The sequence below is a fragment of the Thamnophis sirtalis genome, unplaced genomic scaffold (genome assembly GCF_051295495.1).
Source record: "Thamnophis sirtalis isolate CommonGarterSnake01/CBP01778 unplaced genomic scaffold, rThaSir2_p1.2 scaffold_2, whole genome shotgun sequence".
NCBI lineage: Eukaryota > Metazoa > Chordata > Lepidosauria > Squamata > Natricidae > Thamnophis > Thamnophis sirtalis.
Window position 1 is genome coordinate 1389236 of NW_028261382.1, and position 25235 is coordinate 1414470.

The following is a 25235-nucleotide window of genomic DNA, read 5'->3' on the forward strand; positions in this document are numbered from 1 at the left end:
AACAATGACCACTTCTCTCTGGAGATGCCCATCTACACCTTTCAACTGCCCGACCTCAGCGTTTACAGTGAAGACTTCAGGAGCTTCATCGAGCGGGACCTGATTGAGCAGGCCACCATGATTGCTCTGGAACAAGCGGGTGAGATGGCCTCCAAGATGGGCTCCTGGCTGCTTCGAGGGGTTCTTGGAGCCCTCCCCCCCGTTAAAGCCCAGGATTGCTGAAATGGGGGGGGGGCTTAAATCAGGAATGAAAGCTAGAGGCCCCCTTAGCAATAGCAATAGCAGTTAGAATTATATACCGCTTCATAGGGCTTTCAGCCCTCTCTAAGCGGTTTACAGAGTCAGCATATCCCCCCCCCCCAGTCTGGGTCCTCATTTCACCCACCTCGGAAGGATGGAAGGCTGAGTCAACCTTGAGCCGGTGAGATTTGAACCGCCGAACTGCAGATAACAGTCAGCTGAAGTGGCCTGCAGTACTGCACCCTAACCATTGCGCCACCTGTGTCGGTCTCTGAAAGGTTTCAAAGGATGAGGAAAATGCCTGATTAAAACGATCAGAGAGAGAGACGAAGCTCTTGCAGTTCAAGTGGAGGCCAGAGAAAAGGCTGTTTTAATCTAATAAGACAGCAACGTGTGGGAGGGTTTGGATAAACCTTTCCAGAATCATGAATAATGGAGGACTATGGAGAGAAAGACGGTCTGCTTTTCTCTCCCCTCTTACATAATAATCTTGGAGATGTCCCCAGGAATCTGAAAGCAGTTGTTTCTTTCCCCACCCAAGGAAACTTCTACAGTCCGACAAAGACCTGGTGGAGGTTTAACAGATGATTGGGCATCCTGTGGCCCACGGGAATAAACCTAATTATCTGCCTGGAATCCTGGGCTGCTTCTGCCTCTTAAAGCCGCCTTCGGAGCAAGAGGCCTTTAAGCAATAGCAATAGCAGTTAGACTTATATACTGCTTCATAGGGCTTTCAGCCCTCTCTAAGCGGTTTACAGAGTCAGCATATCGCCCCCAACAACAATCCGGGTCCTCATTTCACCCACCTCGGAAGGATGGAAGGCTGAGTCAACCCTGATCCGGTGAGATTTGAACAGCCCAACTGCAGAACTGCAGTCAGCTGAAGTAGCCTGCAGTGCTGCATTTAACCACTGTACCACCTCGGCTCTTAAGGCAGACGAGCAGCTCAGCCTTTTGTCCCAAAGGTGCTTTTTTCCAAGAGGCCACTGGCCTTTATTTTGGTTTTTATTTATTCCTTTAATTTGTCGAACATGTACTAGATAACAGGGTATAAGTACAGACATGGAGATGAAGAAAGGAAATGAGGACAAATAAACGGGGACGGTGGGCGCGATGGTGCGCTTATGCACTCACTCCCCCTTTTTAAGACCTCTTAGGAATGGGGTGAGGTCCACAGTGGACAGTTTAAGGCAGTGTTTCTCAACCTTGGCAACTTGAAGATGTCCGGACTTCAACTCCCAGAATTCCCCAGCCAGCGAATGCTGGCTGGGGAATTCTGGAAGTTGAAGTCCGGACATCTTCAAGTTGCCAAGGTTGAGAAACACTGGTTTAAGGTTAAAGTTACCGGGGTTTGAGGATGTAACAACGGAGTCAGGTAGAGCATTCCCGGCGTTGACCTCTCTGTTGCTGAAGTCGCATTTTCTGCAATCGAGTTTGGAACGGTTCCTTTGGAATTTTTATCGACTGTTTGCTGAGTCAACCTTGAGCCGGTGAGATTAGAACCGCCGAACTGCAGATAACAGTCAGCTGAAGTAGCCTGCAGTACTGCACTCTACCCACTGCGCCACTTCGGCTTCCCCTTTGACTTTTGGGACTCAGAAGGTCCCAAGAGGAGACCACGTGATTCCCCCGGGACCTAGCAAAGGTCATAAATACGAGCCAGCTTCTGAATTTTGATCACGTCATCCTGGGGGATGCTACGATGGCCGTGTGAAAAAAAAAATGGCCCTGAATCCCTTTTCCAAGGGGCCGTTTTAACTTGGAGCAGTCGCTAAATGGACTGTTGTAAGCCAAGGATGACCTCCGATGAGGTTTTGGCACTTCAGCTCCTGCACGAAGCAGGTGACGGGCTGTTACTTCCCAAGAAAGGCGTTGCTAAAAAAATGAGAACATGCTATCTCTAATTTTATCGCTCCCAAAGGCAGCCCAGCACACTTAAAGAGATGCTTCCCGAGCGAACTCCTAATTTAGATTTAATCAGAGTAGTTGGGCGAGGAAGCGTGCGCCAGCTGCTGCTCACTCAACGCGCGTGGAGATTATCAAGGGCTTTTCACAAATTCGGCTATTAGTGCCGAGATTTACCAGTGATACATTTGCAGAAAACCCCAGTTGTTGTCGGATTAAAAGGCCAAAAGTCTGGTTGTGGTTGTAGCTCCTGAATTTCTGAATGGAATGATGCCATTTCCAAGTGGATTAAGCAACTAGGAATCAAATCATTAACCTAGGCGTGACGTTAAGAAGCGTTGGTGCTCTCTGAGCTTGGTTGTTTTCTTGCAGATGTTTCATTACCCAACTAGGGAACATCATCAATGCACTGATGGCATCTAATTGGGTAATGAAAAGTGTGCAAGGAAACTACACCAAACCCAGAGCACCACATTCATCCCTTAGCTACAAATATTTTCTTCTGTTGGTAATTAGTGAAGTTTCTCAATGAGTAACTGGAAGCTGAACTCAACGATCAACCTGAGGGTAGAGTTTATACCGGCCAATCTCTTCTCCAAGTGTCTCTCTTCTCTCCTTCCTTCCCTCCCCACAATGGATCCCTCATTACCTTCTCCGAGATACCTTCACACCTTCATTGTACTGATGGTTGATGTTTCCTAGGTCGCCTCAACTGGTGGTCAACCGCATGTACCAGCTGCAAGCGTCTTCTTCCCTTGGCCACAACTGGGGATGGAAACTGCCTCTTGCACGCTGCTTCTTTGGGTAAGTGTCTTAAGTGGCTTTGGATACAAGAATGTCAGTTGAATGTCAACCGCAACTGGTTCTTCTTCAGCGTTTACATCCATCACAGTGCGTATAGTTTTCCCAGGCTGCGGTTTTCCCAGTTGAAATGGATGGCTGTGAAAGTTGGACCATAAGGAAGGCTGAGCACCGAAGAATGGAGGCCTTTGAACTCTGGTGCTGGAGGAGAAGACTCCTGCATTGAGTCCCTTGGACTGCAAGGCCATCCATCCGGTCAGTCCTAGAGGAGATCAACCCTAAATGCTCTTTAGAAGGCCAGATCCTGAAACTCAAATTCTTTGGCCCCCTAAGGAGAAGGAAGGACTCCCTGGAGAAGAGCCTCATGCTGGGAATGATGGAGGGCAAAAGAAGAAGAAGGGGACGGCAGAGAAGGAGGTGGCTGGATGGAGTCACTGAAGCAGTGAGCTTCAATGGACTCCAGAGGATGGGAGAGGACAGGAAGGCCTGGAGGAACGTTGTCCATGAGGTCGCAATGGGTCAGACACGACTTCGCAACTAACAACAACAACTTCCTCCTTTCAAAGAGAAAAACCTGGCCTGCATCAATATTAAAAACTCTTTTCCTTTCCATTTTTACTGATTTCACCTTACAACTATTCTGTTATTGGAGTGGCTCTAACTATATTCTCATGTTTTATTTGCCTAAATCAGTGTGGAAGAGACGGATTTGTCCTGAGCCTGTGCAGTTGGTTAAGGATTTATGCCGATTCCAGGACAGTCAAATATTAGAATGAAACAGCTGGCTATTTTAGTTATTTCTCCTTCAGCCCTCTGACCTGTCCTTGAAATTCAATATTGCCATATTCAGCTTTCTCTGGGTTTCTTTAGTTGATGAGGGACAGTTTTTATATTTGTGTGTATATTGGATTTTAGCATTTTTATTGGATTGTTTTTAACCTGCTGTGAACCACTCCGACTCTCTTAGATAATATGGACGGCTGTACAAATTGAATAAAGAATAATATGGCTTCGATAGATTTTATCTGAAAGGCTTTCACACAATCAGAAGGGGCTTCACACCAAAGGAACCAGGCCTGTTATTTATCTTACTGACTACTTTCATATTTTTTTTTCTATTTTGGTTTCTTTCTGGGGAGGGGGTGTTCTTTTTGAAGACCCCCCAAAGTTTCTTTCCGCCCCTGTGGATCTCTCGTTCTTTAGATCCGGGATGGCGAATCTATGGCACACGGAGCCCTCTCTGTGGTTACCTGCATTGTTGCCAGCTGGTATTTGAGGGCACCGGAGCACTGGAAAACGGCCTGAAAATGGCTCAAGAAATGTCCAAAAACCAGCCTGTTTTTGGAGCATTTTTGGTCCTTTTGGAGGCTGTTTCAGGCATTTTCCGGGCTGTTTTCAGGCCAAAAATGGTGGGGAAATGGTCAGAAAATGTGTTGTATTTATTGTATTTGTATTTATTTGTCTTGTATGCCGCCCACTCCCGAAGGACTCCGGGCGGCTCACAATAGACAAGGGAAGGGGGAAGACTAGACAAAGACAACACTTTAAAAACAAAACCACAACATTCACAATTTCCGCGGGGCTGGCCCCAAAATGACCCCAAAATGACCTGAAAAGGCACCAAAAAATGCCCCCAAACCAGACTGTTTTCCCGAGCTGTTTTTCGGGCCCAAAACAGCCCCCCAAATAGCCAAAAAAACAGGCATGTGTGCGCTGGCCAGGTCTTCAGGTTTCCAGTGGGCACACGTGCACGCAAATGCCTGTGTGTTCTGCTTTGGGCACTTGGTGCTGAAAAGGTTTTGCCATCCCTGCTTTAGATACACAATCCTGCCTTTCTCTTGCTTTTTAGGGATGTGGGGGTTTCACGACCGAGACCTCGTATTACGCAAAGCCCTTTACACCATGATGAGGAGTGGGGCCGAGAGGGAAGCTCTGAAGAGAAGGTGGAGGTGGCAGCAGACGCAGCAAAACAAAGAGGTTGGTGTGATGGGAGCTTCCCGGAGTCTTTTCTTCTGAAAGGGCTTCATGGGATCCTCTTCTTGAGTTTGGGTTGGGTGGAAGTGGGGATGGAGAGAAAAAGGCCTCCCGTGTTTTGTCTCCCTTGGACCACAGAGGTTCTCAACGATCTTTCAGAGAAATCTGGAAGGCTGAATTGTGTGGTCTTTCCCAACATTAAAGCATGTTCTTTCCACTCATCTTTTGGTACCCAAGTTCTTCTTTTCTTCTCCTGTTTAGCTCTTAGTTGACTTTATTGTCATTACTGGCCCCTTGTGCAATGAAATTAATTGTGATCTTCAGGGTGCAATGACAGCTCGGGTTGTGGTTGCTAAGGAATGATGTGCAGTCTTTAAGCACAACATCAGGGGGCGGCTGGTCTCCTCCTTGACTTGACTCATGGCAGTGAAGATCACAAGGGGTGATGATGTGACTGCGGGAAGCTGTGACCACTGGAACTGTCTGCCTGTTGCCAAGAGCCCCGATCATGATCTCCTGTGACTGTGGGGACACTGTGACAGCCACAACTTCCAAGGACCGGCCATAAGTCTTCTTGTTGAGCCCTGTTGTAACTTCGAATGGTTGCTAAGTCTCTAAGTGAGGACTACCTGTATAGTCAAAAGCCCTTCCCTGTCTTTCATGGTTGGCAAAGCATGATGATACCCCTGATGACAACAATTGGACCTACCCCTTGGTGGGCTCCGTAGTGCCCTGGGGTCTCTGGCCTGCTGGCAAAACCACGCTTTTTGAAAGAATGTCGGGGGGACGATGACGACGGACCTTATTATTTCTGCAAGGAGGATGTTCCACATATATCTTCAGTTCCTCTCAGTTTAAAAAAGAAAGCATCTTGTGGCCTCCTTTCCTTCTTCAAAGAAACAATGGGAGGGAAGGAAGTCCACATGTGGCCACTCTGCCTACTCTCTGGGTGTAAATGGGATTTTTGGCAGAAAATCTGATTTGGGGATCCCTTGAAGTTCTGGAGGTTGGAGTAGGACAATGTTTTCCAACCAATGGCAACTTTGAGATGGGTTGGGAGTTGAAGCCCACCCATCTTAAAGATGCTTGGAGAAACCTGAGATAGGATAGAACCTTCCTCTAACTGGCCCCTCTTCTTCTCCCAAGAAATATCCCACCCCCCGCCCCTGCTTGAAGGCATCTCTGTTGTCTTGTTTGGGCTTCTTCTTCCTCCAACTATCTTTCCTTTCTCTCTTAGTCCGGACTGGTTTATACGGAGGAAGAGTGGGAGAAGGAGTGGAATGAACTTCTCAAGTTGGCCTCCAGTGAACCCCGCACTCACATCAGCAAAAACGGAGGCAGCGGCGGTGGGTGAGTGGATATTTGCCCAACTGATTTTGAGGGGGTGGGTGGGTGGGTGGGAGAGGCCAGCCAGGGGTACATTTACAATATAATAGGAAAAGGGTGCTTTGTAGGAAGTCAATACAATAATAACAATAGCAGAGTTGGAAGGGACCTTGGAGGTCTTCTAGTCCAGTGTTTCTCAACCTTGGCAACTTGAAGATGTCCGGACTTCAACTCCTAGAATTCCCCAGCCAGCGAATGCTGGCTGGGGAATTCTGGGAGTTGAAGTCCGGACATCTTCAAGTTGCCAAGGTTGAGAAACACTGTTCTAGTCCAACCCCCTGCCTAGTCAGGAAATGGTTTCAGACAAATGGCTATCCAACATCTTCTTAAAGACTTCCAGTGTTGGGGCATTCACAACTTCTGGAGGGAAGCTGTCCCAAGTCACAACTAGGGATTCTCTTCTAGCATAAAAAATACTTTTAAATAAATCAAACCACGGACCCCCTGGGAAAATTGCAGGCTTTCCATGGGGATAATCAGAAATCATGAGGACCAGAGCTGGGTTGCTACTGGATTGCACCGGTTCGGGCCAAACTGGTAGTGGACATTGGGATTGGGTTTGCTGAAGTGGTAGGGACAGGCGGCTGGCCACGCCCCTGAACCGGTTTCCCCAGTGTGTTGCTGACATCTTTTTTACTCATTTTATAATGTTCTGCGCATGCACAGAACAATGAACAGGCAATCGCGTATGCGCAAGTAACACGCTGCGGGCATGCGTGCGAGCGAACTGGCGAAGCGAACCGGCAGCTGGCAGCACCTACCCCTGATGAGGACAGATTGGTCTGCCCAGATCAGCTGAACTTCCAACTCACATATACGATCTTTTCTATCTTGTTTCGTATTATAATTTATGCTCCCCTCCCCTTCCTCTTCCCCTCTGTCCTCCGTCTCTCCCCCTTGTCCTCCCCTCCTCTTCCTTCCCCTTCTTCCTTTCTTCCTCCTCCCTCCCTCCCCCTTCCCTTCCCCTGCCTTTCTTTTCTCTCTTTCTTCTTCTCAAGAGCCAAGGTGGCGCAGTGGTTAAATGCAGCACTGCAGGCTACTGCTAGATCAGCAGTTCAGCGGTTCAAATCTCACCGGCTCAGGGTTGACTCAGCCTTCCATCCTTCCGAGGTGGTAAAATGAGGACCCAGATTGTTGGGGGCAATATGCTGACTCTCTGTAAACCGCTTAGAGAGGCCTGAAAGGCCTATGAAGCGGTATATAAGTCTACTGCTATTGCTATTGCTCTTTCTCCTCCTCCTCCCCTCTTCATCCACACTGCTTCTGTTTTCCGCTTCTTTTCAGCACTTCTCTCAGCCTCATTCTGTCTTCCTCCAAGAGTTGAGGCCTCCTGGTTTTGTACCTCTCTGCATCCTTGCCAATTAGAGATGTGTTGAAAAGTCTTTGCTGGGGTGTGTGTTCGTTTGTTTTGCTCTGCTTCAAAGGGGCTGCTTCTGACAGCTTCCTTCTCTGGAAACCAGAGCTTCACCTGTGTGGCTAGAACATTTCTAAACGTCTATCGTCACAGTTCTCCAAGGGGAACTCAGACTATCTTAAGTTGGAATGGGCTGGTCATCAGCAACTCTTCACCCCAGATCTCACACAAACCGAAGGAGCCGCCTCTTTATCAAGGGGGTGAAGAGATTTCCCCAAAGCAGAAGAAAGCAAAGAAAGCAAAGCAAAGAAAAAGGAGGAGTGGAAAGGGGAGAGAGGAGAAGGAGAGAGGAAGGGGGAAGTAGAGAAGGATGACAAAGGGAAGAAAGGAGGTAGGGAAGAGGAGGAGAGAAAGGAGGAGTGGAAAGGGGAGAGAGGAGAAGGAGAGAGGAAGGGGAAGTAGAGGAGGATGACAGAGGGAAGAAAGGAAGTAGGGAAGAGGAGAAGAGAAAGGAGGAGTGGAAAGGGGAGAGAGGAGAAGGAGAGAGGAAGGGGAAGTAGAGAAGAGAAGGACGACAGAGGGAAGAAAGGAGGTAGGGAAGAGGATGAGAGAAAGGAGGAGTGGAAAGGGGAGAGAGAGAAGGAAAGAGGAAGGGGAAGTAGAGGAAGAATGACAGAGGGAAGAAAGGAAGTAGGGAAGAGGAGGAGAGAAAGGAGGAGTGGAAAGAGGAGAGAGGAGAAGGAGAGAGGAAGGGGAAGTAGGGAAGGATGACAGAGGGAAGAAAGGAAGTAGGGAAGAGGAGAAGAGAAAGGAGGAGTGGAAAGGGGAGAGAGGAGAAGGAGAGAGGAAGGGGAAGTAGAGGAGGATGACAGAGGGAAGAAAGGAAGTAGGGAAGAGGAGAAGAGAAAGGAGGAGTGGAAAGGGGAGAGAGGAGAAGGAGAGAGGAAGGGGAAGTAGAGAAGAGAAGGACGACAGAGGGAAGAAAGGAGGTAGGGAAGAGGAGGAGAGAAAGGAGAAGTGGAAAGGGGAGAGAGGAGAAGGAAAGAGGAAGGGGAAGTAGAGAAGGATGACAGAGGGAAGAAAGGAAGTAGGGAAGAGGAGGAGAGAAAGGAGGAGTGGAAAGGGGAGAGAGGAGAAGAAGAGAGGAAGGGGAAGTAGAGAAGAGAAGGATGACAGAGGGAAGAGGAGGAGAGAAAGGAGAAAGGTTGAGAAACACTGCCCCAAAGAGATCAACCAGAAACAGCGAAGGCTGATGAAGATTGGCATTACCTTCCATTGGAAATTGGATGGGGAGAAGAGGGGTGCACCTGAATTTGCCAAAGTTCAACCCCACAGGAATCCTGGCTCTCAGATTTTGGACACGTTGTATAAGTTAGCCTATTTGAAACATCTTGCTTCCAAAACGGTTGACCTATGATGCCCCGTTTTGACCAGGGGTTAAATCCAGCAGGTACCGATGAGTTCTGGAGAACCGGTAGCAGAAATTTTGAGTAGTTTGGAGAACCAGCAGATGCCACCTCTGGCTGGTGGGGAGGGAATGGGGATTTTGCAGTATCCTTCCCCTCAGGGGCTGTCCCAAAGAAGAGGGAGTCAAGCCGTTTTCCAAAGCCCCTGAGGGCAGGTCAAGAAGCAATGGGTGGAAACTAACCGAGGAGAGAAGCAATTAACCAGTGAGAACAATTAACCAGTGGACCAACTGGCCACCAGAAGTTGTGAATGCTCCCAACACTGGAAGTTTTTAAGATGTTGGATAGCCATTTGTCTGAAGTGGTATAGGGTTTTCTGCCTAGGTAGGGGGTTGGACTAGAAGACCTCCAAGGTCCCTTCCAACTCTTCTCTTCTTTCTGGGGAAGAGAACTTTTTCAAAGCCAACCTACCCAATTCTTTCATAATAACATTGCGGAGGAAAAAATTTCCATCCCTTCCTTTAAATTATAGATGGGCTCGTTTCCTTTGGTGACAAAACGGGCTTTCAACCCAAGATACGATTGCTTCAAAGCGGTCTCTGTTTTAAAAGGAAGAAAACAAAACGACAGGTTTTTGAAGGGTTCTAGGTTGCCAGCCGCCTCTCTTAGATCTTTTTGTCTTGTTTTGGTTTTAATGAGCAAATGGGCGCCTTAAAAAAGATGTCAACACCGCCAACTTCCAGAGTTCTGTAGAGGTTTCAATGTCTACTTGCCACTTCTGGTGCCCTGGAAAGGATGATTGGTAGTTCACAGAAGGTGGCTGCGCGTGGCGGTTCTTAGATTCCAGACAGAAATATGTCTCAAAGGGGGTCTCCAAGCCCCCTTTGATATTCTTACCTGTCAACTTTATAGACAAAATTTACCTGCACAGAATTTATGTACTAAAAACGTACGGTGTTATCTAACAGATTCCTGCAATTTGGGCTAAACAGGGCTTCGTGGTTTTGTTAACTTGCAAGGCGTAAGACTGTAACTTAATCCAAGATATGGAAAAATGGAGAGGGAACATGAAACATACTTACAATGGGAAACTGTTGAGATTTAAAGACAGAATCACAAATTGGGGGCGTGTAAGGATGTATAATTATATAAATATAATGATAAGAATAGCTGGGAATTGTAACCAGGTCTACATCTCGTCCAAAATTAGGCTTGGTGTATGTGTGTGTTTGGTTTAAAAGCACAATGACTATATGTGTATACTTTTCTGTTCTATTTTTTAAACAAAGAAGGAGGAAGATATGTTAAAATCTAATATGTATATTGAAAAGGAATTATAAATACCATCAACATAAAATGGAGCTTGCTCAGAAGCTGAAATACACCAAGTAAATGAAATGAAGAGTGTGAAGTAGGGGAGAGAGGTAAGGGAGGAAGAAAGGGATAGGAGAGGTGGCAGCGAGGGGAAGAGGAGGAGAAAAAGGAGGAGTGGGAAGAGGAGAGAGGAGAAGGAGAGAGGAAGGGGAAGTAGAGAAGGATGACAGAGGGAAGAAAGGAGGTAGGGAAGAGAAGGAGAGAAAGGAGGAGTGGAAAGGGGAGAGAGGAGAAGGAGAGAGGAAGGGGAAATAGAGAAGAGAAGGATGACAGAGGGAAGAAAGGAGGTAGGGAAGAGGAGGAGAGAAAGGAGGAGTGGAAAGGGGAGAGAGGAGAAGGAGAGAGGAAGAGGAAATAGAGAAGAGAAGGAGGACAGAGGGAAGAAAGGAGGTAGGGAAGAGGAGGAGAGAAAGGAGGAGTGGAAAGGGGAGAGAGGAGAAGGAGAGAGGAAGGGGAAGTAGAGAAGGATGACAGAGGGAAGAAAGGAGGTAGGGAAGAGGAGAAGAGAAAGGAGGAGTGGAAAGAGGAGAGAGGAGAAGGAGAGAGGAAGGGGAAATAGAGAAGAGAAGGAGGACAGAGGAAGAAAGGAGGTAGGGAAGAGGAGGAGAGAAAGGAGGAGTGGAAAGAGGAGAGAGGAAAAGGAGAGAGGAAGGGGAAGTAGAGAAGAGAAGGATGACAGAGGGAAGAAAAGAGGTAGGGAGGAGGAGGAGAGAGGGAGAAGAAAGTGATGGATAAGATACAAATATGGTGTATGGGAGAGCAGAAGAGCCATTAATTGTTTTTTTGGGAGTTGATGGTAAGATGAATTACATGTTTACATTTAATAATACAACACGATATTGGCTATGTAATAGTATACATGTGATTATATGTTATGAAAATGAAAATATAAAAACTTTATATACAAAAAAAGACTGTAACTTATTATCTCACCCAAAGCGATGACGTGCATGCAGCTATTTGCATGGTAAGTAGCTGTAAACTAGGGTTGCACGTGGCCCCATAAAGTCTTAGCGTTGGCCTTCACAGCCCCTCCCAGGTATTGCTATGAAATTGTATTAGGGTTTCCCCCCCCTCCAGGCAGACAAAAGGGGAGATGAATAAGTGCAGGGCGTCCGTTTCATTCACTGTAAGTGGAACTTGGGTCCCATTTACATTCCGTGCTGGGAGAACCGGCTAGTTTTGGAGTCCAGCTCAAGGTCCTTTGGCGAAGAAGGTCTTCTCTTCCTAGTGTTGTCTCTGTTTCGTAGGGTGGAGAATTCTGAAGACCCCGTCTATGAGAGCCTGGAGGAGTTCCACGTTTTTGTCCTGGCCCATATATTAAGGCGACCGATTGTTGTCGTGGCAGATACGATGCTACGGGATTCAGGAGGAGAAGGTAAATTTCCACGGCTGTTTTGACCTTGAATGGGAAGCCCAAGGTTTCTCAACCTTGGCCATTTTAAATTTGTGGTCTTCAACGCCTGCCTCCCTTCCTTCCTTCCTTCCTTCCTTCCTTCCTTCCTTCCTTCCTTCCTTCCTTCCTTCCTTCCTTCCCTCCCTCCCTCCCTCCCTCCCTCCCTCCCTCCCTCATTTCTCCTTCCTTCCTCTCCCTCCCTCCCTCTCCCTCTCTATTCCTTCCTGCCCCTCTCCCTCTCTTCTATTCCTTCCTTCTCCCTCTCTATTTCTTCCCTCCTTCCCCTCCCCCTCTTTCTATTCCTTCCTTCCTTCCTTCCCCTCCCTTTCCCTCTCTATTCCTTCCTTCCCCTCTCCCTCTCTTTCTCTCTATTCCTTCCTTCCTTCCTTCCTTCCTTCTCCTTCTCTATTTCTTCCCTTCTTCCCCTCCCCCTCTTTCTATTCCTTCCTTCCTTCCCCTCCCTTTCCCTCTCTATTCCTTCCTTCCCCTCTCCCTCTCTTTCTCTCTATTCCTTCCTTCCTTCTCCCTCTCTATTTCTTCCCTTCTTCCCCTCCCCTCTTTCTATTCCTTCCTTCCCCTCCCTCTCCCTCTCTATTCCTTCCTGCCCCTCTCCCTCTCTTTCTCTCTATTCCTTCCTTCCTTCTCCCTCTCTATTTCTTCCCTCCTTCCCCTCCCCCTCTTTCTATTCCTTCCTTCCCCTCCCTCTCCCTCTCTATTCCTTCCTTCCCCCCCTCTCTTTCTCTCTATTCCTTCCTTCCCCCCCTCTCTTTTTCTCTCTATTCCTTTCTTCTGTCCCATCTCTTTTCTCTTCCTTCTCCCTCCCTCCCTCCAGATGCTTTTGGAGTCCTTACAATGCACTTTTAAGTCTGTAATCTGGCATTGAGATATTTATAAAATATTCTGCATTTGTTATCTTCATTTGGTTGCTTCACCGTGGGTTGATTGGCACCTGCCAGTGATACAGAAAGAACGGCCCCTACCACAAGCGCCTTAAAAGAAGGAAGACCCCCCGGGGACTGTGCCCATTGCTTATCTTGTAGTGCAGCAACTTCTTGTGTGTCTTTCACAGCCTTTGCGCCCATCCCCTTTGGTGGGATTTACTTGCCCCTGGAAGTCATGCCCAACCGATGCCATTGCTCTCCCCTGGTCCTCGCCTATGACCAAGCTCATTTCTCGGCCCTTGTCTCAATGGAGCAGAAAGATCAGCAGAAGGAGCAAGGTATGTCCGGCTTGAAATCAAAGCGACTTGTCACAAAGAAGGGATGACAGACACAACCACCTTTTAGCCCAGAACTGAGATTTAGCCAAGAATGAATCTGCGACGTGTCATATTGGAAGATGGTTAGATAGGGACCTCTGAAAGCTGCGTGTGCCCAGGTCACCCTGCATTGGGCTGATGGATTCCCAGCATAATATAGAAGTCACAATCCCGGGTCAATTCTAAATTGAAGTTTCCGATTGGTAAAATAGAAGCAATCCTTCCCCTTATCTTTCTCTTTAGGTGCTCTAGGCATTTTGCCTTTTATCAACAGTAAAAATGTCTCCGCTGTGTCTATAGTTTTTAATGAGGTTTGTTTCCCCTGAATTCTCTTGAATATTCTCCAAGAGAGAGTTGGAAACCAAGAGCAAAACGAACTCGGGAGAAAATAAAAATTTGCAGGTTATTATGGAGTTACTGAGACGATACCTGTGTCTGGAGGAAGGAAAAGACTAGTTATCAGGCAAGGGAGCCCTCGGTTACATGCACAGGCTTGTGAAAAACAAGATAATTCCTTTTTTTTTTTTGCTGGGGAAAAAATAAAGTCTTGTGGCTTTGGATTAAAATGTGATAAAAGACTGAAAACCCCGGTTTAAACTGGTAGTAGAATAACAGCACTTCATCTGCTCTTAGAAACACACAATACTGCTTTTAGAAACACGCAAGCAACTTAGAAGTGAGGAGAAATTTCCTGACAGTGAGGACAATTAACCAGCGGAACAGAAGTTGCCTCCAGAAGTTGTGAATGCCCCATACACTGGAAGTCTTTGAGAAGATGTTGGATAGCCATTTGTCTGAAACGGTATAGGGTTTCCTGCCTAGGCAGGGGGTTGGACTAGAAGACCTCCAAGGGCCCTTCAAACTCTGCTATTGTATTGTATTATTATTGTATTACTGTATTTTTGAGGCTTTTGGAAGGGGATGTGGGGATGAACTCCCCATGGGGAGATCCTTAACACACGTGTTCCTCAACCTTCCCCTCTCCTCCTTCATTCCTCAATACGCTTGGAAAATGCAGTCGGCCTGAATTTGATAGGGAAGAGACAACATCAGTCAAGTGCCATCCTTAAAAATCAAAGGAAGGCATAAGAAGAAAAATAATAACAGTAAGATCAAAGGAACCTTCTCCCCTTAGTACATTTCTCTGACAGGACAGGTGGTAAACAAAGCATAGGATGAAGGGAACTGATCCACACCTCTTCCAGACATTTGGGGGAGTGGGAGGGGGGGAAAGGAGAAGGAAATTGGCAGAGTTGACTTTCTCCAAAGGGAGCCTGTGTTTCGTTTTCTAGGCTGCCTCTGATCTGAAGTCCTCCTCTTTCAATATTAAATGAACCTTCACTTCTGCATGAGGTTTTCATGTGAAGCAGATGATGGATGTTGAGCCTTCTCATCTCCACCCTCCTCCCCCAAACCTTGTAGCATCCCTTGCAGGAAAAATCAGAATTTAAGGCTTTCAGGAAGGCCCGAGAAATCTCACATTTTCTCTCTGGACCTGCCTTTATCGATCCGATGACGCTGAACGTCCCTGTGGCAAGAGGTGGGTTCGGTCCATTTCGGCCGAATAGGTAGTAACTCCGTGTCCGCACCGCTTCTATGATTGGTACCACCATCTAGATTTTCTGTTCTGCACATGCGCAGAACAATCTTCATTTTTAATTTTAATTTTAATTTTAATAAATTTTAATAGTTTTAATTTTAATAGTTTTAATTTTAATAGTTTTAATTTTAATAGTTTTAATTTTAATAGTTTTAATTTTAATAGTTTTAATTTTAATAGTTTTAATTTTAATAGTTTTAATTTTAATAGTTTTAGTTTTAGTTTTAGTTTTAGTTTTAGTTTTAGTTTTAGTTTTAGTTTTAGTTTTAGTTTTAGTTTTAGTTTTAGTTTTAGTTTTAGTTTTAGTTTTAGTTTTAGTTTTAGTTTTAGTTTTAGTTTTAGTTTTAGTTTTAGTTTTAGTTTTAGTTTTAGTTTTAGTTTTAGTTTTAGTTTAGTTTTAGTTTTAGTTTTAGTTTTAATTTTGATTATTTTCATTTTCATTTTTCATTATTTCATTTTTATTTGCTTTTTAATGTTGTGCGCATGAGCAGATCGATTTAAATGAAAATGTGCACATGTGCGCACGGGAATTTTGTTTACTACCGAACCGGTCGTAATGGCATCCAGAAACCCCCCCCCCAACCTGCCGTGGTGGGATTTTACATCCTCCCACCGGTGTTTTCTTTCAAGGGGCTTTTCCTGGGAAAGGCAGAATTGGCTTTCTCGATTTCTAAAGCCTGCTGGTGACGGTGAATAAGGGCCAGGCCGAAACCCTTTTTCATCGTGGATCGGTGGCCAATGTATTCCTAGAAGCCTTTTTATTCCACGCGTTGTCAGTTCAAAGACACAAGTCCTCCTTTCTGCCCTGGGCCTGGCTTCCCGTGATGGGAGAAACCCCAGGGCTCCTCTCCCAGAGCTGCTCAAAGCCTCCTTTGATTTCCCCAGAACAAGGAGACGCTCTGAGTGGGAAGGGAAGCTGTGGCGGTGGGTGGCTGCCTACTTAGCCACAACGCGGGATTAGATGATCCTTTTTTCTGCCAGGTTGTAGGAGATGGTCGGAAAGAATCGGGGGAGAGATGGCAATTGTCATCTTGTATGTATGTATTTGCGGTTGTATTGGTCAAGGGATTGAGGAGCAGTGGGCAACCCAACTTCTCTAGGGGAAAACGGATGTTTGTTCGAATCAGAGCCATCGGGGATTGCAAAGATAGAGCCATTTTGGATGAGCTAATACTGTATCATCAGTAAAAATTCTAGAGAAGGTCTTCTTTAAAACATTCCAGATTAAAAGAGGGAGGGAGGGAGGGAGGGATGGATGGATATATATATATATGTGTGTACACATATATATTTGTTATATTTATGCTGATAAATAAATAAAGGGAGACTTGTATAGATCTATTTCAAGCTATTTAGCTCTCATCAGCTAGCCATACCCAAGTTTTTGGGAATCGAACCTGTGCTCTATTGCCTCCCAGGCAGGGAGTTAACCATTTGAGCTACAGAGAACGACTCCTTTATCAGCCAGCCAGGGTGGGAGGTATATACTTAAAGTCACAACCCCTGGTATGCCCAAGTATTTATTTATCAGCATAAATATAACAAATGTAACAAAAAAAGGCAACAGTAAAAAATATTGGGTTTCTGTCTGGATGGACTCTTGTGACGAGCCTAATGACAGGGATATATATATATATGTGTGTGTGTTATATTTATGCTGATAAATAAATAAAGGGAGACTAGTATAGATCTATTTCAAGCTACTTAGCTCTCATCAGCTAGCCACACCCTTCTTGGGAATCGAACCTGTGCTCTATTGCCTCTTAGGCAGATGTGTTAACCTTTGAGCTACAGAGCTCAACTCCTTATCAGCCAGCCAGGGTGAGAGGTATATATTTAAAGGTTTGCTCAAAGGTTTGCTCAAAGGTTAACACATCTGCCTAAGAGGCAATAGAGCACAGGTTCGATTCCCAAGAAGGGTGTGGCTAGCTGATGAGAGCTAAATAGCTTGAAATAGATCTATACTAGTCTCCCTTTATTTATTTATCAGCATAAATATAACAAATGTAACAAAAAGGCAACAGTAAAAAATATTGGGTTTCTGTCTGGATGGTTTCTTGTGACGAGCCGAAGACAGAGAGTGGAAGTGTGACCACAGGGGTTGTGACTTTAAATATATATATGTGTGTGTGTGTGTGTGTGTGTGTGTGTGTGTGTGTGTGTGTGTGTATGTATGTATGTATGTATGTTATATTTGTGCTGATAAATAAATAAAGGGAGACTAGTATACATCTATTTCAAGCTATTTAGCTCTCATCAGCTAGCCATACCCTTGCTGGGAATCATATAATTGTGAATGTATATATGAAATTGATAAAATAAAAAATTAATTTAAAAAAAGAAAGATTAGATGCTGCTTCATTGGCACCTGTAATTAATTTCTCCAAAGAGCCACAGCGTCTCTGCTGCTTTTTATTTCAAAGGCTTTTTAAAGGAGGGCCGGTCACTGCCATACGGAGCGGGTGCCATCTAGCGACCCAGGGACAATATGACAAGCCGTTTGATTCTCTCCCTTCATCGCTGTGTTTATTGATCTAGGCGGGATGTACATTTCCTGTATACTTTTTGTATTAGCGTTAGTGACATTTTCTAATGCATGTGAAATACTTGGAACATTAAAGGTCTGTAGAGATCCTCCATCAAATCCAGGTTGTCCCAAAGATGCTTTTTTCAAGAGGCAACTGGGATTGTTGTTTTTTTTAAGATGTTTCGCTTCTCACCCAAGAAGTTTCTTCAGCTCTGACTGGATGGTGGGGAATGAAAGGGTTTATGTTCCTTGCAGGCAGCTGGTCCTTTGCATCCTTTTAGAGGGTCCTTGAAGGGCTTGGAGGTTTTATCCATGTCCTCAGGGTCTTCTTGAGTGGTGCGAATGGTTCCTGTAGTCTGCAGTTTTTCCCTCTGGAAATCCGTTCCTCCTCCCACCCCATTCCAAGGGTCTCCATCCCAAATTGTACGGGTAAAGATCTGTAGAGATTCTCCATCATGTCCCAAAGGTGCTTTTTTCAGGAGGCAAATGGACTTTCTTGGCTTTTCTTTGAAGAAGAATAGAATGTATCTTTTTTTTAAAAAAAAAGATTTTTATTAACAAACATGTAAAATACACACACACACACAATTTAGATGTACACCACATTTACACAATACAATACGAACAGGAGCTTCCTGTTCTTTCTAATAGCAATCATCAATCGATACCGCTCACCTTATATTATTTCCCCTTCCATTATATTTCATTTGGATTTCACCATTCTTAACCCTCTTATTTTACTCATAGCTATTATTTTTTGAGTTTTGTTATATTCTTTCATTGATTTTTGTTTCTTCCCTCCATCCACCTACACCCTTTATCCCATATCTGGTAGAATTCTGATTCTTCTTTCCCCTGGATTTCTTTAGTTAGTTTGTCCATTTTGGCACAGTCCATAACCTTTCTTATTATTTCATCTTCGCTTGGAATTAATTTGTTTTTCCATTTCTGGGCAAAGGCAATCCTTGCCGCCGTAATTATATGTAGTATTAAATACTGGATTTCTTTTTTGTGTTTCGCAGACATTATTCCTAATAAAAAAAACTTCAGGTTTCCATTCTATTTTAACCCCTGTTATTGCCTCCAGCCAATCTTTGATCCTTTTCCAAAAGTTTTTAGCCTCCTCACAGGTCCACTATAAATGGTAATATGTTCCATGCATTGATTTGCATTTCCAACATTTGTACCTTTATTACGGTCATAGGCCAGCAATAGACATCACTTTTTACAACATATTAAAAAATAAAAATAGTACTAACATTAACAGTGGATAATAACACCCACTATTAATTTTTTCCCCTCTTTAAAGACGTTTCACTTCTCATCCAAGAAGTTTCTTCAGCTCTGACAGAATAGAGTGGAAGAGAAGGATTTAAATGTACATTTTTATGTGCGTTTACATATATGTACACTGCACATATATGCAAATGTACAGAGGTTCCTTGTGCTGCCTGAAAAAGGCGTGGCACGACAAAACCGCGGTCCACTAAAGCGCGCCCGATTAAAGCGCGTACGTGACGTCATCAGCAGCGCGACAAATAAAATTAAAAATAAATTAAATTAAAATTAAAATAAAATTAAAGCAAGCCGATTCACATAAAGGTAAGGGTTAGGTTTAGGGTTAGGTTAAGGGTTAGCATTAGGTTTAGCGTTAGGTTAAGGGTTAGGTTTAGATTTACACGTTAATTTTAAGTTTACCGCTCACAGCGTGCTGTTTTCGTCGCGCTGTGATGACGTCACGTACGCGCTTTCGTCGAGCGCGCTTTAGTCTACCGCGGTTTTGTGGTGGAACCGAAAAAGGACCTTTGTGGCTTTGAAAGTTCGAAACCCTTGTGCAAGGCACATTGCTAAAGGATGCTAAGATACAACTCAGACCTTGAGGCTTCAGTGCTCCTTGCCAAAAAAACTTTTTTAAAAAAATCTGTAAAGATTGCTGAGAATTTATTAGAACAAAAATGGGTGCAGCTTGTTTACTTTTCTGCTTGTGGCTTAATAGGCCATTTATCAAAATATCTAGACTGGCGTTGCTGTTGTGCCACTAGGCATGTAGTCCCCCTCCCCCCGCTCCTCTCTCGTTCTTCAGCCATTTCTTCTCTTTCCCTTCCCTTCTCTTCCCTTTCCCCAAGTCGTCTTCCTTCCTGATCTTTTCTTCTTTCCTTTTAGCGGTGATCCCTCTGACCGATTCTGAACATAAGTTACTGCCTATGCACTTTGCGGTTGACCCAGGCAAAGACTGGGAATGGGGCACGGATGACGGTGACAACATCAAATTGGCCAAGTAAGGTTCTTTTTTAGTCTCTCTAAAGATTTCGAAAACGGTCCCTGCGTGTGTCCAGGACGTTCGGTTGGCTTTGTGGGGATTGCAAACCCGAGGGAACAATTGGAGCTTTAGTGCTCTTGTAACACAATCATGAGCCCAGGTGGCGCAGTGGTCAGAGTGCAGTACTGCAGGCTACTTCTGCCGGCTGCCTGCAGTTTGGCAGTTTGAATCTCGCCAGGCTCCAGGTTGACTCGTCCTTCCGAGGTGGGTCAAATGAGGACCCAGATTGTTGGGGGGCAAGAGGCTGACTCTATAAACCGCTTAGAGAGGGTTGTATAAGCACTATGAAGTGGTATATAAGTCTAAGGGCTATTGCTACCTTCCTTCCTTCCTTCCTTCCCTCCTTCCCTCCTTCCCTCCCTCCCTCCCTCCCAGTGGTTAGAATGCAGTATTGTAGGCTAACACTGCCCCACTGTCAGCAGTTTGATCCTGACTGGCTCAAGGTTGATTCAGCCTTCTATCCTTCCGAGGTGGGTCAAATGAGGACCCAGATTGTTGGGGGGCAAGAGGCTGACTCTGTAAACCACTTAGAGAGGGCTGTAAAAGCACCGTGAAGTGGTATATAAGTCTAAGTGCTATTCCTATTGCTATCACAGCCAGATTGGGTCTCACCAGAGGAGACACAAATGGGGTCCATTTTTCAATCCTCGTGGGGGAGCCTCCTTTTTTCTCGCCTTCCTGGTCCTATCCTTACTTTTAAGATTGCGGTTTGGAGAGATCATTTTGCAGTGTGAACACCTACGGGGATTCCTTCTGTGTAACCTGTATGACACGGTGTGGCATTTTTCTCTCTCTCCCCGCTCTCTCTTTTGTGTTCCCAGTTTGATTCTGTCGCTGGAAGCAAAGCTTAACCTTCTGCACAGTTACATGAACGTAACCTGGATCCGGATGCCGTCAGAAACACGGGTATCGTTTCTCCTTTGCCTGTTGGGTTGAGAGAGAAGGAAGGTTTCATGGCTCGGCTTGAGTATCCGCTCAGAAACTGGTAACCCAGGGCTGGGCATTAACACAAGGGGAAAAAGACAGCCAGGAATAACACCCCCCCCACAGCACTACAGGAAGAAGTCTAGGAAGCTTCTAGGAATCGCTCACAGTTTTCAGTTGTATAGATGAGTTGGACTGTGCTTGTAGCACCAGCCGTATTTCAGATGGGGCATGATGCCTAACCCGATTAAATCAGTCTGTAACTGTATAAAGTGCTAACATCTAATTCCTTCCACTGCAACATCCCTTATCCCAGATGCCAATGGCTGAAAAAGCTTGGTGAAAATTTTTAGAACACGTTGAATGAAAAACCACATAATTTCCTCTCCCCCTCCAATATTAAGCCAGCTGTCCCTATGGCAGGGGTGAAATCCAGCAGGTTCTGACAGGTTCTGGAGAACCGGTAGCGGAAAATTTGAGTAGTTTGGAGAACCGGTGAATGCCACCTCTGGCTGGCTCCAGAAAGGGCTGGGAATGGAGATTTGCAGTATCCTTCCCCTGGAGTGGGGAGGGAGTGGGGATTTTGTAGTATCCTTCCCCTGGAGTGGGGAGGGAGTGGGGATTTTGTAGTATCCTTCCCCTGGAGTGGGGAGGGAGTGGGGATTTTACAGTATCCTTCCACTGGAGTGGGGAGGGAGTGGGGATTTTGCAATATCCTTCCCCTGGAGTGGGGAGGGAGTGGGGATTTTGTAGTATCCTTTCCCTGCCACGCCCACCAAGCCACGCCCACAGAACTGGTAGTTAAAAAAAATTGAATTTCACCACTGCCCTGTAGTATTTCATCCGGATGTGCTGTTAACCAGATGTTACACACAACAACCCATGGGCTTAAAGATGAATTGGTTTTTCAGAAGCGAAGGGTTTGGACAAACTGCCTTCAAATGTACACAATGGTTCTTTGTGTACAATCACTCCCCATTTCTAATGGTTGTCCTGCTTTCCCTCCCAGGCGCCGTTGGCTCAACCGGAGTCTCCTACGGCCTCAGCTGGAGAAGATGTCCAGTCGCTGGCAGACTCCATGGATTCAGACAGGGACTCCATCTGTAGTAATTCCAACGGCAATAACGGCAAAAATGGGAAGGAGAAAGAGAAGCAGAGGAAAGACAAGGAGAAGAACCGAGGGGATTCGGTGGCTAACAAACTTGGAAGCCTCAGCAAGACTCTGGGCATCAAGCTGAAGAAGAACATGGGTGGCCTTGGTGGGCTGGTCCATGGGAAGATCAACCGAGCCAACGCCGGGAACGGCAAAAACGGGGAGACGACGGAGAAGGCTAAAGAGAAGAAGTCGAAGTCGCGTAAAGGAAGCAAAGAGGAATCGGGCCGCTCCGCGAGCACGTCCCCCTCGGAGAAGACTACCCCGTCACCCACGGAGAAGGCGAGTATCTCCCCTGCAGAAAAAGCCAACTCAAAATCTCCGTCCGAGAAGCCGCCGGACTCCTGGAAATACAGCACGGACGTGAAGCTGAGCCTCAACATCTTGAGAGCCGCCATGCAAGGAGAGCGGAAGTTCATATTTGCCGGCCTTCTCCTGACCAGCCATCGGCACCAGTTCCACGAGGAGATGATCGGCCACTACTTGAGCAGCGCCCAAGAGCGCTTCAGCGCCGAGCAAGAGCAGAAGAGGAAAGAGGCGGAGAAGAAGGCAGCGGCGGCGGCGGCTCTCAGCGGCTCCTCGTCTCGAAAACTGGACCAAGAAGGGTTTTCCAAGGAGAAGTTGGACTCGTCTCCTCAGGGGAGGGCATCACCAGTGTTGCCTCAAAGCCATACCACTCAGCTGGTTTTAAAGTTCAAAGACCGCTCCAGCCCCACGCCAGCTTCCTTTTCGTCGCCCAGCAACGGTGCCAAGAAGAGTGGGCCCATCCCAGTGTCTGCCCATTATAGCCATACGCCCCCCGTCCAAAGGCAGAGCGTCATTCACTTGCACGACTTCAACGCCAAGCCATCCAGCTTCCAAGACGACGCCTACAAGCCCGTGGTGGGCACCCTCAAAAGCTGCGCCACCTACCCTCAGCAAAACCGCTCGTTGTCCTCGCAGAGTTACAGCCCGGCCCGGATAGCCGACATCCGCACCATCAACACGGTGGAATCCTTGGCCTATGCTCTGCCCGCGGAGCCCAAGTCCCAAACGTACACCAATGGGTTCAACAACAGCAACGACGTTAGAGACAGCTTAGAGTACGTGGACGAAGACGCGCCGCAGACCTGGTTGAACAATGAGAAGAACCGCAACCGGACTGCCGTTTGCCCTCTGTACGCCATCCAGCAGAACCGCTGCAAGACGGAGAATTGCTCCTTTTACGGCCGTCCCGAAACCAAGAACTTCTGTTCCTGCTGCTACAAGGAGGAACTCAAGCGGCGCGAGCGGGAGAGTAAAAGGTCCCGGCATTGAAGACCGTGGAGCTCTCGCCGAATAAATATTTATTTCCTTCTTTTTCTTACTTAGGACATACTGTATGTGGTAAGGGACTGGAAGAGGTAGGACTAGAGGGGGGGGGGATTCTAGAAAGCGCTAGCTTTTTAATTATTTTTTTTCCAGGGATGGTGGGGACAAGAAAAGGAAAAAAAAGAGAGAGCGAGGATCCTCGGGGAATCAAGAGTTGGTGGGTTCCCATTTCGTTGGGTGTCTTTTTCTACATTCGCTGGTAATCGGAGGGGGAATCTTTACTTCTTTGTCAGTGCTGTATCCGTGTGGTCAAAACTTTACTAAATGGTGCCTGAATTCACACTGACATCACTCAGGTAGTAGAAAGATTAGGGGAAAAGTCATAAAAATAGAAGATGTGTAAGATGTGGTAAGTGTACAAATGTGTCTGCCTCATGCGGGAGGTCCGAGGCGGGGAACTCCGGCCCATTTTACGACGTGTGGACTTCAGATCCGCGCGTCGACAAGCTGAACCCTGGGAGTTGAAGTCCACACGTCGCAGAAGGGCCACACAGTTCCCATGTTGTAGATCATCATCTCCACAGAAGAAATGTCATGCGCCATCGCTCTTCCTCCCTCTCCGTTTTTCTTTTTAAAGGAAGCGAGCATCGTTAAGGCGTGTTTAGCACATGTTAACTCACTCACACCCTTGCGACACAACTGTGGTTTTTATAACCCCCTTTCCCCTACCTACAGACCCACAAATGAAAGCATGGGCCTGCGACAACAGCTTTCCTCACCCCCCAGCAGAAGCGTATTCGTTCATTCATTCCTCTTAGTCAGTGGTCTCCAACCTTGGCAACTTTAAGACTTGTGGACTTCAACTCCCAGAGTTCCTCAGCCAGCTATGCTGGCTGAGGAACTCTGGGAGTTGAAGTCCACAGGTCTTAAAGTTGCCAAGATTGGAGACCACTGTTCTAAGTGATGTCCGGTTTTGGGCTACAACAATTGCTCAAAATGAAAAGGTCTACCCTTCCATTGCACATCCTTGCTGGCTGATATTAAAATATTAACCCTCATACTAAAAACAAGCACTTTACAGTTTAGGATCAGGATACTGCAGACCCTGATGTGGTCAGCTTGTAGCCTTGCCCTCCAGGCCGAAACATTTTAGGAATACTGTTATTGCCGCGTTATTTAGTTAGATCCGCCCCCCCCTCCCTGGGATGTTAGTTCATTCCAAATTTTCTGTAGCCTGCCACCCAGATCCTTCCCTTTCCAGAAAAGTTGACAAAAAATGGTCTGTATTCATTTGCACTGATGTTAAATTATGGACACCTATTTTTTGAAAAGCAAGCTGTGGGTTTTCTCGGGGTGCTTTTTTTCCCTACCTGTTGTCAAACGTGGCCCCCTCGACATTTGAGTTCAGAAAAAGAACGAGCAGCTGGATTTATTTCAGCAATTACTTCAAAAACTCCCGAGATTGTGGATTACGGAACCAGCTGGATAACTTTTCTAGAGGTACCGAATTGTTTTTGTCACAGGTTGTATAGCAATAGCAGTTAGCACTTATATACCGCTTCATAGGGCTTTCAGCCCTCTCTAAGCGGTTTACAGAGTCAGCATATCGCCCCCACAGTCTGGGTCCTCATTTCACCCACCTCGGAAGGATGGAAGGCTGAGTCAACCCTGAGCCGGTGAGATTCGAACCGCTGAACTGCAGATAGCAGTCAGCTGAAGTGGCCTGCAGTACTGCACCCTAACCACTGCGCCACCTCGCCTCACCTCGTATAAATGGGACCAGCCTGATTAATTCTTTTACAGATGGATAGCTTTTCTACAGCCAGCAACCATTAAATAGTAAAACCCATCAAAAGCATAAATCAGAGTTAAAATCAGCCATAAGAATTAGCAGAGGACAATAAAGGGAAATCTCATTTGCTGCAAAATAAGGACAGATGGCACCCTTGCTGCCAATCCAAGTTTCTTGAGAACAGCATCTTCCAAACTGCCAGCTGCCTGAATACCCTTGTCCAGAATTTGGTATATCTGAACATTTAGCCCTTGTCAACATCTTGGGTCAGTGGCCATCTCCATCATCTGAAGATGTTAAGCCTTCGGAAGTGGCCTCTCTAGTCTTGGAGCAGGCAGACCGAATAAGGGAAGAACATTTTAAAATGTCCACGCGTAGTGGATGAAATAGTCAAAACAGTCCGAGAAGCTATTCTAGTTTCCACACCAATCTTTTCTTGCTCAAATAACTTTTCTTGAGTTCAGGTAGACTCCTCAGCTGTATGCATTATCTTTCAGAAAAAGCCATTCCACCTATAACAAGTGTTTCTCAACCT

At 46.1% G+C, this 25235-nt stretch overlaps 1 protein-coding gene across 2 annotated transcripts in view; it reads left to right on the forward strand.

The window, feature by feature from the left end:
* Nucleotides 1-23747, forward strand: part of OTUD7A (OTU deubiquitinase 7A) — a 50025-nt gene extending 26278 nt beyond the window's left edge. For both annotated transcript variants that reach the window (XM_087703963.1, XM_087703964.1), the window contains 9 exons: nucleotides 1-139; nucleotides 2848-2949; nucleotides 4796-4923; nucleotides 6158-6270; nucleotides 11691-11818; nucleotides 12906-13055; nucleotides 19385-19499; nucleotides 20363-20447; nucleotides 21475-23747. The exon at nucleotides 1-139 is cut by the window's left edge and continues 80 nt beyond it. In XM_087703963.1, the coding sequence (XP_087560089.1) occupies nucleotides 1-139; nucleotides 2848-2949; nucleotides 4796-4923; nucleotides 6158-6270; nucleotides 11691-11818; nucleotides 12906-13055; nucleotides 19385-19499; nucleotides 20363-20447; nucleotides 21475-22914 (2400 nt within the window). In that variant the 3' untranslated portion in view covers nucleotides 22915-23747. The remainder of the gene's footprint in view (nucleotides 140-2847; nucleotides 2950-4795; nucleotides 4924-6157; nucleotides 6271-11690; nucleotides 11819-12905; nucleotides 13056-19384; nucleotides 19500-20362; nucleotides 20448-21474) is intronic.
* The last annotated feature ends 1488 nt before the right edge of the window (nucleotides 23748-25235 follow it).